At 39.6% G+C, this 17,657-nt stretch overlaps 2 protein-coding genes across 2 annotated transcripts in view; one reads left to right on the top strand and one right to left on the bottom strand.

Moving 5' to 3' along the window:
* The window catches only part of LOC140323537 (aurora kinase B-A-like), a 10,005-nt gene extending 9,308 nt beyond the window's left edge, over nt 1–697 (bottom strand). The window contains exon 1 of the mRNA XM_072400700.1: nt 467–697. Coding sequence (XP_072256801.1) covers nt 467–505 — 39 coding nt within the window. The 5' untranslated portion in view covers nt 506–697. The remainder of the gene's footprint in view (nt 1–466) is intronic.
* Nucleotides 698–823: 126 nt separating this feature from the next.
* On the top strand, nt 824–15,211 carry LOC140323538 (securin-like). Its single transcript, XM_072400702.1, has 9 exons — nt 824–965; nt 1,466–1,567; nt 2,111–2,277; nt 3,386–3,461; nt 3,741–3,899; nt 4,815–4,882; nt 13,268–13,343; nt 13,917–14,066; nt 15,079–15,211. The coding sequence occupies exons 2-9, from the start codon at nt 1,483–1,485 to the stop codon at nt 15,141–15,143; spliced, it is 846 nt and encodes a 281-aa protein (XP_072256803.1). The 5' UTR covers nt 824–965; nt 1,466–1,482; the 3' UTR covers nt 15,144–15,211.
* Nucleotides 15,212–17,657: the final 2,446 nt, after the last annotated feature.

Raw genomic sequence — 17,657 nt, 5'->3', positions numbered from 1 at the left:
CGACTGTACACACGGCAGATTTTCGCCCGATAATTGGCCGATACCGATTATCGGGCGAGAAAAATTTGCCGTGTGTACGCAGCTTAATTGTATAAGGCACAGAAAGAAAGACACATACATTTCCTCCATTTCCTGTTCTGGTGACAACCTTAGCCAGACAACCAGAGAGAAAATCAACAGCTGGGAAAGCAGGAATAATGAAAAGCTGGCAGATGTAGCATTCCCCTACTTATCCTATACATGTATATAAATATATATCTGTTCAGCAGACTGGAAATGAATACATCTCTCCAATGGCCCGTGAATGCAGTAATATCTGACTGGACCTCTTTTCCCGCTCACTTTATAACTAACAGAAAAGTTTTGCCTCAGATACACTTTAAGTGAACGTGCCCTTATACACACACTATACAGCAAATGTTATTGTCTGAGGAAGACCATAGAAGAGCTGTCAGTGTTCGCTCACCTTATAGATGGGGTTTAGATTCTCCTTGTAGGACATCATGCTGATAACAAGAGAGAACCCACAGCGAATCCAATACGCAGCTCTCTATACGCCCGGCACCCCTCTACTTTCACCTATTCACCAATCTCTTTTCACTACTTTCAAATTTAAACCGCCGCCGCTCTCATCACCTAGCCAATAGGCATAGGGAGAATGCGTATATGCTCCGCCCACTTTCTGTTCCTTTTCCACAGGCATTTTCTACATCTCTCTCTAGCAGACCGGAAGTAGGCTTCGCCGTAATAATAAACACAGACACATGGGGTCTGCGTAGATCAGGCGCGGCTAAGAGGCACCTAATTATCCAATAAAAACAAGCCGCCACTGGAGGAATTGACCAATCAAGAAGAAGACAGCCTCCACGTACAGCCAATGAACGAGCAGCTTTTCATTTAAGGGTTGCCGGGTTTGACGCAGTGATTATTGCATTCGAATTGCAGAAAGTGTTGGTTCGCCTTAGGTAAGATGGAGGGTGGCGTGAGACGAGGGCATGGCATGCTTTAAGTGGGGTTGTGTGTAGGTGACGTGTCGGGTGGGTATTGGGGTGTTAGCACTCTAGTCTTTGCAGTGGTGGGTCCCAGGTTTGGGTCTTGGCTAAGACATTATCTGCATGGAGTTTGTATGTTCTCCCTGTGTCTGTGTGGGTTTTCTATGGGTAAATTGGTTTCCTCCCTCATCCCAAAACCATGCAGTTAGGTTAATTGACCCTAGACTGCGTTCCAGGCATATAGCTATGGTTGGGATAGCTAGTGACATGACTGTGGGCTTTGTACAGCGCTGTGTAAAATGTTGGCGCTATATAATAATTATGGGGAGCTGACCTAGTATTTGTGTGGCATCTTAGAAGGTAATGCCATGGACACAACACTAAATAACATACCAGCTGCTAATGTGTTTTTGGATTCTGTGCTGTCTGTTGTGTACTAGGTCCTAATATATCTTCTGCTGGCTACTTTACAGCTTTGGCTTCAGTGAAAATGGCAACTTTGATTTATGTTGACCAGGAAAATGGTGACATTGCTTCTACCTTCCCCAAGGATCTCAGTAAGAAAACAAGCTCTGGTGAGTGTGACCTTGTGTGATAGCTGGGCACTGCTGTGCCAGGGAGGGCATGCCATCCTCATAGCTCAGGGTGATGACAATACTTTGCTGGAATTACTTCAGTGCAGAATATTTCATAATTCAGGAGAGTAAATTGGGGACAGGCCAATAAATGCCCTTAAAAAGAACTTACATTTACTTCTGCAGATCCTCTGGAGCTTTCCTAGATGTGTCCTGTTATCTGTATTCATCCAGGCACTGCCATCTTCTGCCTGTGTCACCTGATCTCCCTGTGCATTTGTCAGATTGGCATTTTTTTCCCCCCCCTTGAAGAAAAAAGCTCCTGCACTTGCCTGAGGTCAGCCATGCAAAGAAAGAGAAGCCTCCTGGGATATGTGATGTTAGTATCCCTGGAGGCTCTGGGCTCTCATTCTTTAAAAAAGATGATTTTCTTTTTATTTATTATGTAAAGTAAAAAAAAAGTTTGTCTGCTTTAAGTTGTGGTTCAAATGCATGCTTGTTAACGTGTGTGTTTGTTGTTGTTTTTTTTTTTCCCCTCTTTAGCCAAAACTCTTTTAAAGACTCAACCAGGTAAAGTGTTTGTCAAATCTGAAACTGTGGTAAAACCAAGGAAAGCTCTGGGAAATGTCAATAAGCAGGTTGTCAACACTGCTGTACCAAACCAGAAAGGTGCCCCCAAAGCGAAGAAGTCTGCTCCGGTTACCAAGCAGGTACTATGCTTCTGTTATCTGAATTTGATTGTTCAGTCGTTGTGGCACCAGCTAAATTGTCTGACTCCCCCAGCCCCCCAATGGAGATCTAGCAACACTATTTTGTTGCTGATCTGGCAATCTCACTAGGAGTATTGTTTGTAACCTTCCCCTCTCCTTTCAGCATTGGCTTTTCCTGGAAATAATCATTTAAATAATGCTGGTCTGTGCCTAAAATGTAGGTAATAGGACTCCTGTATTTAGAACAGAGTAGGGAAGTTCTCCAGACTCTGAATGTCCTTCGTGAATGATTGCGTTACTTTCCAGTGGGGACAGAACTATAAACTACAGGTTTTCTAATCCTTTCCTGGTTCATACAAACAGATTTTCTGTAGGTTTGGGTATGCTTTGTACTGGTTACTGGACTAACAAAGTTAAATGGGCTCTTCCTGGTAAGGTTAGGATAGTGGCCTGAGCACTCGCCTTATCAATGAGTGGTTAGTTTTATTCTGTGTGTGTTTATAATAAAATATATATTCTCATGTATGGAAGCTGTCCTTTGGGATGGATACACTTAATCTAAATGAGTTTCGGCTAATATTACAAAAGCTTGTAACTCCCTACCTGACATACTAAAAGGCCAGGAATAGTAGAGTGGTATCAGTACTTCTGGGCTGCTGTTTAGTGAATTGAATACATCCAGCATCTGTGGTTGTATCCTCCTGACCGCTGGTAAATGAAGCCTAAAGCTGTGGATTTATGAATGGCCGGTAGGTGGTAATAAAACTCTAGTTCTTGGCTGTAAAAGTTTCTAAATACATTGTTCTAGGATCCTCCATCCACCATGATCCAGACAAGATTCAGAGTGCAATATTGTTAGTTGTGTCTTAAGTTCAGCTTTGAAGCTTCTCCTAGCTCAAAACAAAGTTGGCTGTTTAACAGTCCCTTGACCATGGTTTCTACAGCTTTTGCTAACTTTTTAGAAACTGCCAGATTGGACAAAGTTTTATTGTCACTTTCAATGAGCTAAAGGCACAAACATTTCTAGTATCCAACATTTATATTCCTAATGTGTAAATGATCTGGAGTTGTAAAGTACTGCCCATGCTAAACATTTGTTCAATTTCAGGTTTCTGAAGTTTGTGTCAAGCCTAGCAAACCAAGCTACCCTGAGATTGAGAAGTGTTTCCCTTACAATCCTGCAGGCGAGTACTAATTTTTTTCTTTTACAATACAATTAACGTTTTCCTGGCTAATCCCAACTTTTGGAATTTTACAAAGGCTTATACTGTGAAACTAAAGCTTTATCTGTCGTCCGATCAAAGTTTGGCACTAGAGTTGAGTAGATAGGACAGATTGGATGGCTTACCAGTGACTTCAGTAATGTTGCAATAACTTCAGTCTTGATCAGTAATGGGGATCACTGGCTACTTATTTTATTAGGTTGACACATGCTGCCTATCGTGACTTTATTTTCCTTCTAGACTTTGAAACCTTTGATGTCCCAGAAGAGCACAAGCTGAGCCATCTCTACCTTGCTGGTGTTCCTCTTATTGTGCATGAGAATGACTCTGCCAAGTTTGATGCATTGCTGGCTCAGGAGCCAGCTCCAATGGATATTCCACTCTTTAGCTGGGATTCAGGTTGGTTTCTAACTTCAGTATGACTTAAAATCATGTACCATGATATTTCATGCAAGAATTACTCTTTAGGATACCAGACATATTCAACTGTGGGTTTTAGTTCTCAGAACCTGCTGTCAACTGACCATATTTTGGTTAACCAGTGCCAATAAATGACAAATTGCACACAACAAATGTTTCTGCATGTTAAAAGAATAAATATTATCTGGCTCTGTGGTTAAGTGAAACAACATGTGTACATGTTTATGAACTAGCTACCAGCTGCATGAGCTATGCTTGTATTCTGCACAAAGTAATGGTTGTTCAAGCCTATCCTAAGGTTTTCTGTTATTGTTCAACTTGGCAACAATAGTAAGGGTTTTTTTTTGGTTTTTTTCCCCTAAACCATTGTGTATATACCTGCAAATCAGTTTGTGGCACTCATTTCCAACATTGGAAAAACTACTTAACCCCTTTACTGCCAGGGCTGTAAACAATTAACTTTTGAGTTGGCATCTTTGAGAACATCTGGGGCTCCATTGACTTTCACTAGTCTAAACCTGGTAACTAACTGCCTTTCCAATGTGGGCTTGATTATTTAGATACACCTAAATGTAAATCTGCACTAACATAAGTTTACTGCAGTGCCACAAATATAAGATTATTATTTTGCATATGCATGCATTTTGTACATAGCACAAACAAACTTGACTAATTGCATGAGGGTGGGGCACTGACCTCATATTGCATGAATTAAAACTGAATAGGTATTTTGTATGCAATGTGTCCTGATTTCAACAGAAATAGGTTTTTGCTAGACCTTTCAGTAAGCATAATTGTGCTGTAGGAATACAAAAAATTACTGAACCTTTGGCAAAGCTTAAAGGGTAACTTTTTTAATTTTTAGTAAAATCTATTTTTTTTTTTTTTCCTCAGATATCTCAAGCACACTTCCATCCTTCCTGGGGACACTGGATGATATTGCCCTTGACTTGCCTGAGATGGTAGACTGTTAGCATTGTTTGTTTTTGTTTTTTGTATGCCTTCTTTTTACTCTATATATTTTTTTAAATAAATGTTGACTTTATATAAACCATAATGGCCTTTGCTATACTTTTGTAAGGGAATCTCATTGCCCATGCCAGACAACTCAAGTTTCTGAACACATTTTGTGGTCTATAGAGTTTCAGTTCTTATGGGGCATTTAAATTACTGGAATTTGTGGGTGTTCATATCTGAACTTGAGGTGCTCACTTAATAGAACAGTGATCAAGCAATTCCTGCTTATCATTAGGGGCCCAGTTTCTATAGACTCCTATGCAAAATTGCCAGCCTATTAATATTAAAAATATACAGTACAAGCATGTGATAAGGATTAGATACATTTGAAATTGGTCCCTGGGACAGTTTTGTGTGTAAAACTTTTATATTTTTTTTTTCCCTTTTACCCATGATCCAATCAAGGATTGACATATCAAAACGTACAGCACAGTACATATGGAACATGGAGGGGGGGGGGGGGGGGGGGGGAGTAAAAGGAGGTATCTAGAACAGTACTATGAATCTGACAAATGTCACTATACACTTTTAATGAATTCCTAAAAATTACTTAGCAGTTTATTCATATTCTTAGCATCAACAAAAGATTTGTTGCAGTTTAACTTGATAGGCTTGCCATCATGTTCAAACACCTTATGGACTAGTTGTATTCCTTCACATGGGTGCCTCCATTTTTGACAACTTCCATCACCTTTTGGACATAAGCCTCTCCCAAGATTTTGCAGCATCTCTTTCCTGATTTTGCTGCGGGCCGTGTGGATTCTTTTATCCACTATTAGACATTTGTCCATGAGTTATGCCTAAGAACTATAGGCCCCCAATGTAAAATGAATTTCCATGCAAAAAAAATGGTACTGCTTTTTGCATGGAAATACGGCCGGAATCGGACCACTAGGGAGGTTAAGGTAGTGATACACCTACAAAAACTGCAAAGCCTAAGTGGCCTCAAGTCTCGCTTTATTTCTATTTTTTTTCCAAGTATCATTCAGAAAGTTTTTAGTGACTTTTGGGACACCCTGTATAGTTTCAATCACTTTTTATAATGGAGGTACCATAGTATTGGGTCAAGGTATTACAGAATACTGTAAATGTGAGGCACATGGTATGGGTCCAAAGGAAACTACTAGAATGCAAAGTAGGCAATAGCTCTTGGAGGGGAGAAGACAGATCTAGGTGGGAGGGAAGGGGAAAAAAATGTCCTTTAAAGCAAATGAATACAAGTAGCACAGGGACCAGCACTGCAAGGTGAACATCGAGCAGTGCTGATCTCACAAAAATGCTTACTCCACAACAGTGACACCAGCTTCAGAGGCAGAGGTAACATTGCAGTTCAGGAAGTGCACAAATTATAAGGAATTTAAAATAATTTTCTGGGTGCAGCATAGACACAACAAATCCCTTGAATTTGTTCACCACTTCTAACACCTTGTTTGCTTTTAAAAAAAACTAGCTTGATCTATCAAAGTGACAACAGGTTTCTACATATAGAGAACAGAGGAACCGTAATACCTTTTTAAGTGATAATTACAACAATCATGACTTGAATGGCGTAACTTACTGCTTTTCAGTGGTGACTAAAAATGGCAAAGAGGCATCCTATTGTATCTTAGGCAGAAATTTTTCATACATACAAGACTATAACATGGACCTTTGCTATGTTAGTATAAACAGAATGGAGAATAAGCAAATCTAACTGTGAGCGAACAGTAGTTAAGTAACTAGAATAAAGAAAGCAATAATCGCATGTGATATATGTGCCTTGCTTGGGAAGCATCACCACCAGGGCCTGCAGAAGTGATCAGTTATAGCACAGAGCACAACCATATGTGAAAACAATCCCAAGAATGCCATTTCAATTATAAGCTTAATTTACTTAGGATTTAGGATTAAAGAATACCGGTTACATAAAAAGTAGAACCTTACATTTACAGGATTACAATAAAAAAATAATGCACCCTAAAAATGACCTACCAGTCAAAACACAGCAAGTCTACCATGCACAGCTCAGCCCGGCTTTTCCTTTGATTGCCGGGACTAAATGAACCCGTTTATTACATCATCCCCGCCTGGCCAATCCAAATGGCCAAAAATCACAACAAGGAACAAAAGGATGGGGACAGTTTAGTTACACTTTGACACATGTACTATATACCACCTCAGGTTGCACAAACCATTTAATGCTCATTTTATTAATGTGATCTTTTATTATTGAACGATACAAAACTAAATCTATCATAAAGTGCTGGCCAGTCATATTGCTCACCATTCCTGTACCAAAGAGCAGAGACTACACCATACAATGCGTTCTGTCAGTTATAGGGGGACACTAACCTTCTTTGTACCCCAAAATCTTTGCAATGAGTACTTCCAGAGAAATGCAATTCATGTGACAGATAATCAAAGGGTACATGTTCTTACTACTACATCTTCAGGCCCTGCATCTCTCCGTTCCTGAGAAATTATGAATCACAGAAGGTAAGTGGCCAGATATGTGTGACAGGGTAGCACGATATGATAGGTATAGATTTTGATATCTCGTGATGGCGCCGCAGCAATAAATTGCTAGGGGAGGTTGGCCACAAGAGTGGCTTCTACATTTTAATACACCTACAGATCCCCTTTAAGAAGAAATTGGAATTCAAAGAACGTAAGCGGTCATTTGTATGTGACGGCACCATGGTATGGTAGGAGTGATACATTTTAGTGAGGGGGGGTAGCCACAAGAGTTCCACATTTATCCTTCATTTCACTCTACTGGTAAGGAGAAATTAGGGTTCACAGAAGGTAAGTGACCAGCTATGTGTGACAGGGTAGAGCGGTATGATGGGTATAGTTTTTGTATCATGGGATGGCACGGAAGTGATGTATGTTTAGGAGGTTACAGTTACATTTTCCTTTTCTTACAGACAAATTGGGGTTCAAATAGAGTAGGGGGATAGCTATGTGTGACAGGGTAGCATGATATGATGGGTATAAAATTTAAGAGGGAAGGGGCAAAAAACATTTTCTTACTGGCTCCTACATTTTCAGTTGTCAACATCACTCTGTTCCAGAGAAATTGGGCTTTACAGGAGGTAAGTGGCCAGCTATGTGTAACAGGCACCCCACCAACCGCTCAGTCCCTCGCCCAGCAGCATCTGCGGATTTGACTCCAGGCGGCAGTGAGTAGTACTGAGTGTCTCCTTCTAGGCAGGGATCCATGGCATGAAAAAGGCGTAACCACACCATCTCACCGCCAGTCTGAACACAGCTTTGAAGTTTTATGAATGAGCAAGTCTATATTTGGGGCACCACAGCTCAGTGCAAACTGAGAGTATCCTAAATCTCTTTGCCGTGGAAGTGTTCCCCGGGGGCCCCTAACATGCAAACTCAATTTGGGGACCCTGGTCTTGAAATATCCCCTCTTTTTGTGAAAATAACCCTGTTTTTTTTTAGTATTTTTTGCTTGTGACCCCATATCTAGCAAAGTTGTTATGTTTAGGGAACTGAAATTTTGATTTAGTAACAGCTCTTAGGAACCCCTGTGTACCCTGCAAATTTTATGTTCATATGACACTGGGTGTAGGAGATGTGAAGGTTTATACATTGGGACACAGAGACAGCTCCCATGCTGCTGCTGGGATTATCTCACAGTACAAGGTGGGCAGGAAGCAGCCATAGCCAGGTCTAAAGTACACGTTCACTGTCATGGAACTCACACTGAGCATGTTCCCTCTGTTGGCAGCACGGTCTCCTGGAGAAACAGCATATGTATGCGCCCCATTCCTGCAAGACAAGGAGCAAAGGGTTGGATCTGGCAGCTCCTCGGGCCATAGGGTGGCACCCTTAATGTACAATATTTAAATCCCTGTGGATGGCACTTGGTCACTTGCATCACAGTACTAGTTCCTAAAGAATCAACATCCACACATTTGACAGTTTCCTAGTAGGTAGCAGTTCCCAGACATGAGAAAGCTGTAAACACACTGCATCTTCTTGGCCAGTGTGAACATAGCCCAAGAGATCCAAGGCTTATATAAGAAATACTGAAATACTGAAGAGTTAAAACTGTGATCGAAATGTAACAAAATGTAAGAATTTTAGAATGAGATATAAAAAGCGGAGCAGGATACTAGATACCTGATACATCATGGGTTAAAGAATAACTCTACTTATACGGTACAGATAGTCATTGCCCCATCCACCCCACCTCCTAGGAAACAATAAAGGGGGTTTCAATGACACCTGGAAGTACTCCTGGCAAATAGCCCTGTAGCACACTGCTGTTTGTTTACTGGGAAGATCAGAGCCAGGGATGCAGTGAGCCATAAATATTATATGTAGAAAATTATCCAACCTATATAGGGAGTGAATTTTACATTTCTTAAGTGCAGGGGGGGGGCAAAGGATGATAGTACTCTACTTATAAGTAGTTATCCTTACAGAATTTCCTTCCTAATAAGAAGACATGTATTGGGCACGTAACTAATGTCTTGAAAAAAAAGCATGTAGAATAAATGCTTTCCTTTTTTTCCAGCACTCGCCCTTGTGTCCAGGTCCGCCATCTACTGGGTTCTTCTCACGTCACCCGAACCAGTACTGTGCAGGCGTTGGATCAGATGACATGTCTTCCTGAAAAACTTTTAAACAAACGAGCTGCATGAATTTGTTGTAGATTATAAGAAAGCCCCTGATGATGCATGCCCGATCTTGGGCATACAAGTAAGGAGCAGCCCTCCTATCCCAGGAGAATGCAGGTTTCCCATTTAGTTTTTACTGCCGCGTAAGAAGAGGGGTCTTCCCCAAACATTTTTTTTTAAAAGTACTTAGTTGTATCTACTAGATTGTAAGCTCTTCGGGGCAGGGTCCTCTCCTCCTGTATCACTGTCTGTATTAGTCTGTCATTTGCAAGCCCTATTTAATGTACAGCGCTGCGTAATATGTTCGCGCTATACAAATCCTGTTTATTAATAATATTAATAATAATTTATGATTGTTATATTGTCTAGAACCTAAATGATCATTATGTTTGTTTCTGTACACTGTATGTTTCCGTTTAACCTTCCCAATATAAATTAAATAAAAAAAAAAGGAAAATCACAGTTTTATTTAATGATACATATGAGGTGATAGATTCACTTTAACTACATGTAACTGATTTATACTACATAGTTCCCTGTTTCTTTCATTGAATTTGCATTCCATGCCTTCTCCTGCACTGCACAATCTATGACCTTACCCTCTGCAATATATACTGCAATATACTCTTCATATTACAAACCACATAGTTACCCCATGCCCTCCCCTTTATATGACAGCACTATTCTCAGTTTCCTTCCTGTCCATGGATCCCCTATAGCTCTGTAATGTCATTCTAGCACTATGATATTATGCATATATAAAGTATCAGATTGTTTCCCCATTGCAGCCTATTATAGGACAGCTGGAAATATAAACACCTGTGAACTCAGGTGCGGCAATTCCCCGATCCTCATCCAATACAAACAAGAGGATATCTGAGGATTTGACCAATTAAAAAAGCAGTCCAGCGTGTGGCCAATCAGCGAGGAGTTTGTGATTTAAAAGGCTGGCAGGATAGCACTCTCATTATAGGTTACTTTGGACAAGCGGTGTGTGGGTTTTGGTGGCTGTGTAGGCTGAGTCTTTCCAGGTAAGAGGATGGCTAGTGGCTCCCATTATGGGTGTTTCATGTCTCTTTACTGTCCTAGTAGTGTTAGGTGTGAATTTTATTACTGTCATGTTACTCCTTGTATTGAAAGAGGAAGTAAGGTTTTAGTTTTGTACCTGGAGCAGTGCTCAGGTTATAGAACCTGACAGGTGTTGGTTATGATGGGTTTCCCTTTAAGTTTTACCCCATTGTGGGTGCTTCCTCTGCTTTCTGTTCTATACTCTATATAAGTATATGTATCAGAAGGAAAATGCTTTATTGAAGGAACCAAAAACAGTGCTTGGAGGGGTGACAACTGAACATTTTAGGTTCTCTTGGGACTATGGGATCTGGGACACCCACAGTATCCTAATGAGGTACATGGCTGGCCAAATAAACTTGATTGGGTTCAGGATTTGTAGGATTTATACCTCTTTATTCCTTGACTGTAAATAAAACATGATGGTGGTTGTACATGTGGAGATGATTTTATGGAAAGGCTAATCATAGGATCATCATGTACATGGGGTTTTTTAAGCATTGGGTTTGTGGTGTTCTTGGATTTCACAAATATGATCATATAACTTGCTTGGTAAAGTGACAATGTCAATTTCATAGTTGACCTGGCTTTCCTTACTTCAGCTGCCACATTATATTGTGGTTATTGGTATGGTTGCCATTTTACAGGTCATTAGCTGTGCATGCTAAAGGCTACAATGGAGATAGATGGTCATGGGCTGCCTACACATCTCCCAAGCATGGCAATTGTTACACTATTCAAGTTAATGGAGTTTCTAATTGCCAATTAAGTTATTTGAGCTTATTTAAAGCACTAGTCACCTGAAAGTAAACTTAGAAAGTTATTTTTATTTGTTTACTGTTACACTTCAGAAGTGAAACTTCATGTGTGAGTAACTACTTTCAGGTTAGGGATATGCCTTGCCATAATTGGACATGGTTTTTTTTTTTTCTTTAGGTGAAAAATGGAAACTATGATTTTTGTTGACCAAGAGAACATAAATGTTGCCTCTACTACCCTGTCAAAGAATCGCTTGAACCAAATCAAGTCTGGTGAGTATTCTAATGGCTCATTTTTAGTTACAGTAGTTACAGTAAGTTTCTATTGCTTTCCCACTATCAAAAGGGTTTTGGGTGAACGTTTGTACAATTTGTGGTTTGTTCGAGATAGTGTTTCCTGTCTCGGGGCAGATGCAATCTTTGCTTACTGCTGCTTGCCATAAGACTAAGTGCTAGTATTGGTGCTAAATATGGTGGCTATTGCAGCCAGTGATGGTGTTTGGGGCCAGAGACTAACTACGAGGATCTTTTGAACACACAAGCTTTGTTTAGCTTACTTTGTAGCACTTGTATTGTTGTATTAAACATGACTTGCCTTTGGCCTTTCCTGCAAGTGAAGGTTTGTAGCTGTCTGGGACAACAAAAAAAGTCTAACAAAACTGTAATGGATTTAAGTTATTCTTTGTTAATATCTTTAAACTGTTCTATGGTGTGTACACAATCATGCACATATTTATATATTTTTTTTTTATTCTATTGTAAAGCAAACACACTCTTCAAAAGCCATCCAGGAAAAGTGTTTGGTAGGTCTGACACTGTGGTGAATCCAAGGAAAGCTCTGGGAAATGTCAACAAACAGGTTGTCGGCACAGCTGTTCCATGCCAGAAAGATGTCCTTAAAGTGAAGAAGTCTGTGCCAGTTACCAAGCAGGTATTATGCTTCTGTCATCTGAACTTGGATGACCAGCTTTTACGCCTCCTTTGGACCTCTATCCTCTACTGTCAACAATAGAAGTTACACAAACAGCAGTATACAAATATTGTGGTTCTAAACCTTTTGCTCCTTGATAACAATTTTTTTTTTTCTTACCATGGCTAAGTATTCAATGGATTTTGCTAGCTTGTGAGCTCATGGTATATTTAAGATGTCAGTGTTAAACCCAGAAAAATGTTAAAGCTGGGTGGGAAGAAATTGTAGGTGGGTGGCAGCCCTTGTATTGTGACCCAACTTTTCAGTAACCATTCAAAAACAGCTAGGTCACTGAAAAGTGCCGGGTGGTGCACCCGGCTAAAAGGGTGTGGGGAGAACACAGTGCTTAGAGGGTGATGAAGCATTAAACTCCTGTAAGGGATTTATATTCACAATTGTTATAACAGCAAGCTAATGTAATTGGGTTTTATGTTGAACCAGAATGGAAGAAAAATCCCATTAAGGTCAGGAAAGTAGTCCTGAAATTTGCAGCATTATGAAATGACCATTTCATACTAACATCCAGTCTGAAAATTAATAAACAGGCAGGTTTGTTGGCTCAGAATAGAATGCTAGCTCTTCTGGCGCTGCAGGTTCTTAACTGCCACAGAATAATTTCAGCAAATTCTAAAGTTATGATATCACAGCCAATCAAAACTTAGAGAAGAGTGGAGGGAGCTTGTGGATGTCCCATAGCTGGAGCTTTGATAAGTAAAGGAGTTGTCAGAATTAATTTCTAGATGCCAGCTTATGATTTGGGTTTGTGTACAAACTTGGCAGTTTGGTATCCCCAATGGGGACATGGTGGAACCTAAACTCTTTTGACAAAATTAAATTATGGCTGAATTGGGATTAAGATTTTTCTAATATGTAAAATTTAACTAGTGCTTGATATTGGTGAATCTTCAATTCCAGATTTCTGAAACCTGCCGTAAATCTAGAAAACAAAGCTACCCTGAGATTGAGAAGTGTCTTCCTTATGATCCATCAGGCAAGTAGCTACATTTATGAAGCGTTCTTGGTTGGGTTGAGGCTGAGGCCTGGACAGGGACCAGAATTTTACATTTGGGATTCAAAAAGTGGCTGTAGAAAAGCCTTACAGTAAGGGAGGGATGCATTGCTGTGGTTAGTACTAGAATCTGTAGTAAGGAATACTATTTCACAGAAGCAAAGTCAACCTATAATCTCCCACCCAAGTTTTACACCAGGATTGAGTCGTCCTATACTCTTGGGCAAGTGTGGGGAAATGGTACTGGACATGTGACTGCAAAGGAGAACATCCATGACTAAATTGACAATTCTAACCCTTGCTATTGTTGTAATAGAAAAGCTTTGGATTGAGTTCTTCTTGCCCATTATGGGCAATGTGTGTAACACTTTGCAAATGATACGCTCAACATGCCTAGTCTTGCCAGTGCTCCACTCCTTTGTTTGGAGGTTTATCCTCCTGCCTATAGGGAATCCAGGGGAAAAGGGACCCAAATATTTTCTTAACTCTGTATTGGAGAACATAAACTGCTCATTTCATTAAGTAATGCTCACGTTTCCTTATTTTGCTTCTTAGATTTTGAAACCTTTGATGTCCCAGAAGAACACAAGCTGAGCCATCTCTGCCTTGCTGGAGTTCCACTTCTTGTGCACAAGAATGACGCTGCTAGTTTGTTGTTCCAGGAGCCAGCTCCAATGGATATTCCAGACTTTAAATGGGAGTCAGGTAGGCTTTTAAATTCAATATGGCCTAATGTGGTTTCCTATTTTCACAAGTAAGTTTTTGATTTGGGGGGGGGTAGTGGAGCTTCTCTATGAAGGGCTACATTTGAGACTTTCATTTGCTTACTAGCAGCAACACAAATACAACACACAGACCTGCTGATTTTTCATATTGGATTCAAATAGAAAATTTATCCATTAGAAGTAATGTGTGAATACTGGGTGGAACATTTTTTTTTTTTTTGGGGGGGGGGGGGAGCAACCTCATGCCTATGACCAGCAGTGTACAGTCACTTTTCTAACATTACTACTATAATTGAATGAAATGTACCTTAGCAGAAAATACATGCCACATATGTTAAGTTAATGATTATTTTGAGAGGGAGACACATCTCCCTCTAAATTATATATAGACTAAAAGATTCTTTGTAACTATTAAACAGGATTTATATAGCACCAACAGATTATGTTGTACATCAAATAGGGGTTGCGAATGACAAGAGGGTGACACAGGAGGAGAGGGCCCTGCCCAGAAGAGCTTACAATCTAGGAATTAAAGGCCTTGGTGATTTACATAAAGTGGCTAATACCTAGAACACTAATGGTGCATCTAGTTTATGTACAAATCAGCTTATTTATTTAAAATGCCAAAGGGAATAGGGGTCAATATTTGACAGCTTACTGTGTACACTATTTCCCATGAACGCTGAAATGGCTCTACTTTAGGTCAGTTATGTGTGTTCAGATTTGCTTTATTTAAGGGTAAGGGATGCAATTGCTCCCAAGCTTAGGAAAGAATGTGAAGCCAAGCTTTACAACCATGAACTTGGCTACTATTGGAGTCATTGGTCAGGTGTAAAAGAAAGCTATACTACAGTGGTGCTGTAACTTTTATAAAATGAGATCTAATCTTACTGTAATAGTAACCCCTTTCCTTATGGACAGAAAAGTTTTTTTCATTAAACTGTGTAAATTATTAACACCATGAATAATGCAAGTATTTACTTTTTTTGCAGATACATCAAGCTCACTTCTATCTTTCCTGACAACACTTGATGAGATCACGCTAGACTTGCCTTAGATGGTGACCTTTTAGCATAGTTTATTAAGTTGTATTTTACTCTTGTATATTTTTTTAAATAAATTTTATTTTTTTGTTATCCAGTTGTCTGTTTGCTGACTTCAGAGCTGCCTTTCCAGTGTTTGTCTCCATCCCCCCCCCCCCCCCCTTGATGGTTATGGTGGTCAGATGGGGTGTGTGAAATTTAATTAATAATCTGCTACATAATCATTCTTATGCTGCTAGACTGGTAACCCATGCTGCTTAATTTAAAAAAAAAAAAAAACTCCAGTTACTAAAACAATCTTGAATCAATAAGGTAGGGGTGGGGGGCATTTGTCTTCCATATGAAGAAACACCCCTGGTCTATTCTGGGGGACTGTTTGAATTAACTGATCTGCTTCAATCTTCTAGGTTAATGTAGCGCACACATTATACAGGAATATGAACAATCAGCAGTTTACTAATGTCAGTTAGTTGTATGGGTGTACTGCCGCAGGCCAATGCAGAGAAGCATCACAGGGCTGCGGTCATTATAACCTGGGCCCAAAAGAAGTTCTGTTGGCTATGGCACTAAACTTAGCTTCTACTAAGGAATGGAAATAAACTAGAGCTCATAAATGCATGCGTTTTTAAAATATATTCAAAATGTAAAGGCTGATAAAATGCATAAACCAGTGTTTGGCTCTAGAGTTGCTCCAGAGGTTGCTAGGGGTTTCTTGAGTAATGAACATTTTGTGCCTATTGGGTCTTTAACAGTCACCAATGATCTTCTTCTTGATGATCTGGAAGGATGACCTTACTCTCACTGGCCAGCAATGTCAGAGGCATTCTTCCTTCTGACCACACTTTATGTTCTGTGAGTTGTGGATATAGTAATACAGGTGACCTAAAGATTACTTAGGTATTCTCCGCCCCCCCCCCCCCCCCCCCCCCCCCCCCCCATAGTTAAAACACTAGCATAAGTTATAAATCCTACATGTTTTCCTAATTCATCATCATCCCCCTTGCCCATAATCAACAGCAGCTACAATGAACACAGCAGCAGATGGTAAAGGGGAGTCTGGGGATGGACCAAAAGGACTGAAATAATCCATACAATACCTTACTTTTGATGCTTAATGTAACAGCAAATGAATAACTTTAACCTAAGCTCAAAGACTCCTTTGTATTGTACACCTTGTATTAAATGTTTGGATACACTGATATAATATCACTCATAATTATATATTATCCTCTTGAATATACCTATATACATCTTCATAAAACTGCTTATGACATATTTTCAATAAAATCTATGATGCCAAAAACATACCTACCCATTAAACCTTTCTTCCATGACCCACTATGTGCTAGTCAAAAACACAACCATTAATAAAGTGAGTGATTTTTCTTTGAGGAGACCTTGTTGCCAAATGATATCTTTTAAAATTCTTCCTAATAAAATGTATATAGCATTTATTTTTTTTGATAGTCACCTGTTTTGTGTAGACACCTGAAAGCCCTAAGACTGCTGCGGAGTGTTGCTATGATTCCATCAGCCCCTGGAGACTCGGCTGTCACTCAAGGGACACTATATAGTATTCAAATTTTTTTTCTTTCACCTTCCTTGGAATCTGCCTAAATTATGTAGGGATTTGTGGGAATTACCAGAGATGTTTGGTTGATGCAACTGTTCAAATAAGCAGTTAAAAACATGAAAAACTTTTTAAATATATTGTCACTGCTACTTGGCATAAAGAGAATCCTAAAAAAAATTGGTCTTCCAATTGGGGCATGTGGCAAACACTTGTAATCATTTCCTACACTATGCAGAACAAACAATTTTTGGCTTTACATTACTTTGTTTGAATACTTCGTTTTAAAGATTATTTATCCGCTATTACTATCATGATCCTTTGGCACATACGTACACACTTTCACTTGTTTGTCTACAAATTGGGTCCACAAGAAGAGCTGTTGCTGTGGGAATACTTGTTCAGTCACATGATTTTAAAGGTACACTAAATATAATGAGCTATTGAAAATAAAGGACCTGGTTTTTTCCACTAGGTACACCAGATACTCCCATGGTCAGCAGACCTGTAAATAATTCCATATATGTGTGTCCACAAAGTAGTCATGTTTCAGAGTTTTACTATTTTATACCAAAATTAAAGACACACAGATCCCAGTTCTTCAATTTTTTTCTAGATTAACTTTTGTGTGCATAAAAAACCTTTGTCAGATTAGTTAGAAATAGTTGGTAGTAGAGAAAATTGGAAAAGACATAACCCCCTTGGCCTGGTTAAAAATAATATGCCTTTGGTAAAGCCTTTTTCATTAAAGTGGAACAAAACCATGGAACTTGCCTATTTATATATTTATATAACGTGCAAAGGAACCTTAGATCGCATTTGCATGGCACCTCTAATTTGCAAGAGGAAGATCAAGTTCACCATGTAAGGATACTTGGCTTAGATTTCATTGCACTGCCCACCTGGGAGATGTATGAAAGGACTGGAATTCCTCTTTACAGAACTGGGGCCACAGAAA

This window comes from Pyxicephalus adspersus, chromosome 2 (assembly GCF_032062135.1).
Source record: "Pyxicephalus adspersus chromosome 2, UCB_Pads_2.0, whole genome shotgun sequence".
In the NCBI taxonomy this organism is placed as follows: domain Eukaryota; kingdom Metazoa; phylum Chordata; class Amphibia; order Anura; family Pyxicephalidae; genus Pyxicephalus; species Pyxicephalus adspersus.
The sequence above is the reverse complement of the archived record's forward strand: the minus strand, read 5'-3'. Positions and strand labels throughout refer to the sequence as shown.

Coding starts and splice junctions, on each gene's coding strand:
- LOC140323538 (XM_072400702.1), top strand. CDS start 1,483: ATGGCAACTTTGATTTATGTTGACCAGGAAAATGGTGACATTGCTTCT. Junction 1,568..2,110: donor CAGTAAGAAAACAAGCTCTG/GTGAGTGTGACC, acceptor TCCCCTCTTTAG/CCAAAACTCTTTTAAAGACT. Junction 14,067..15,078: donor AGACTTTAAATGGGAGTCAG/GTAGGCTTTTAA, acceptor CTTTTTTTGCAG/ATACATCAAGCTCACTTCTA.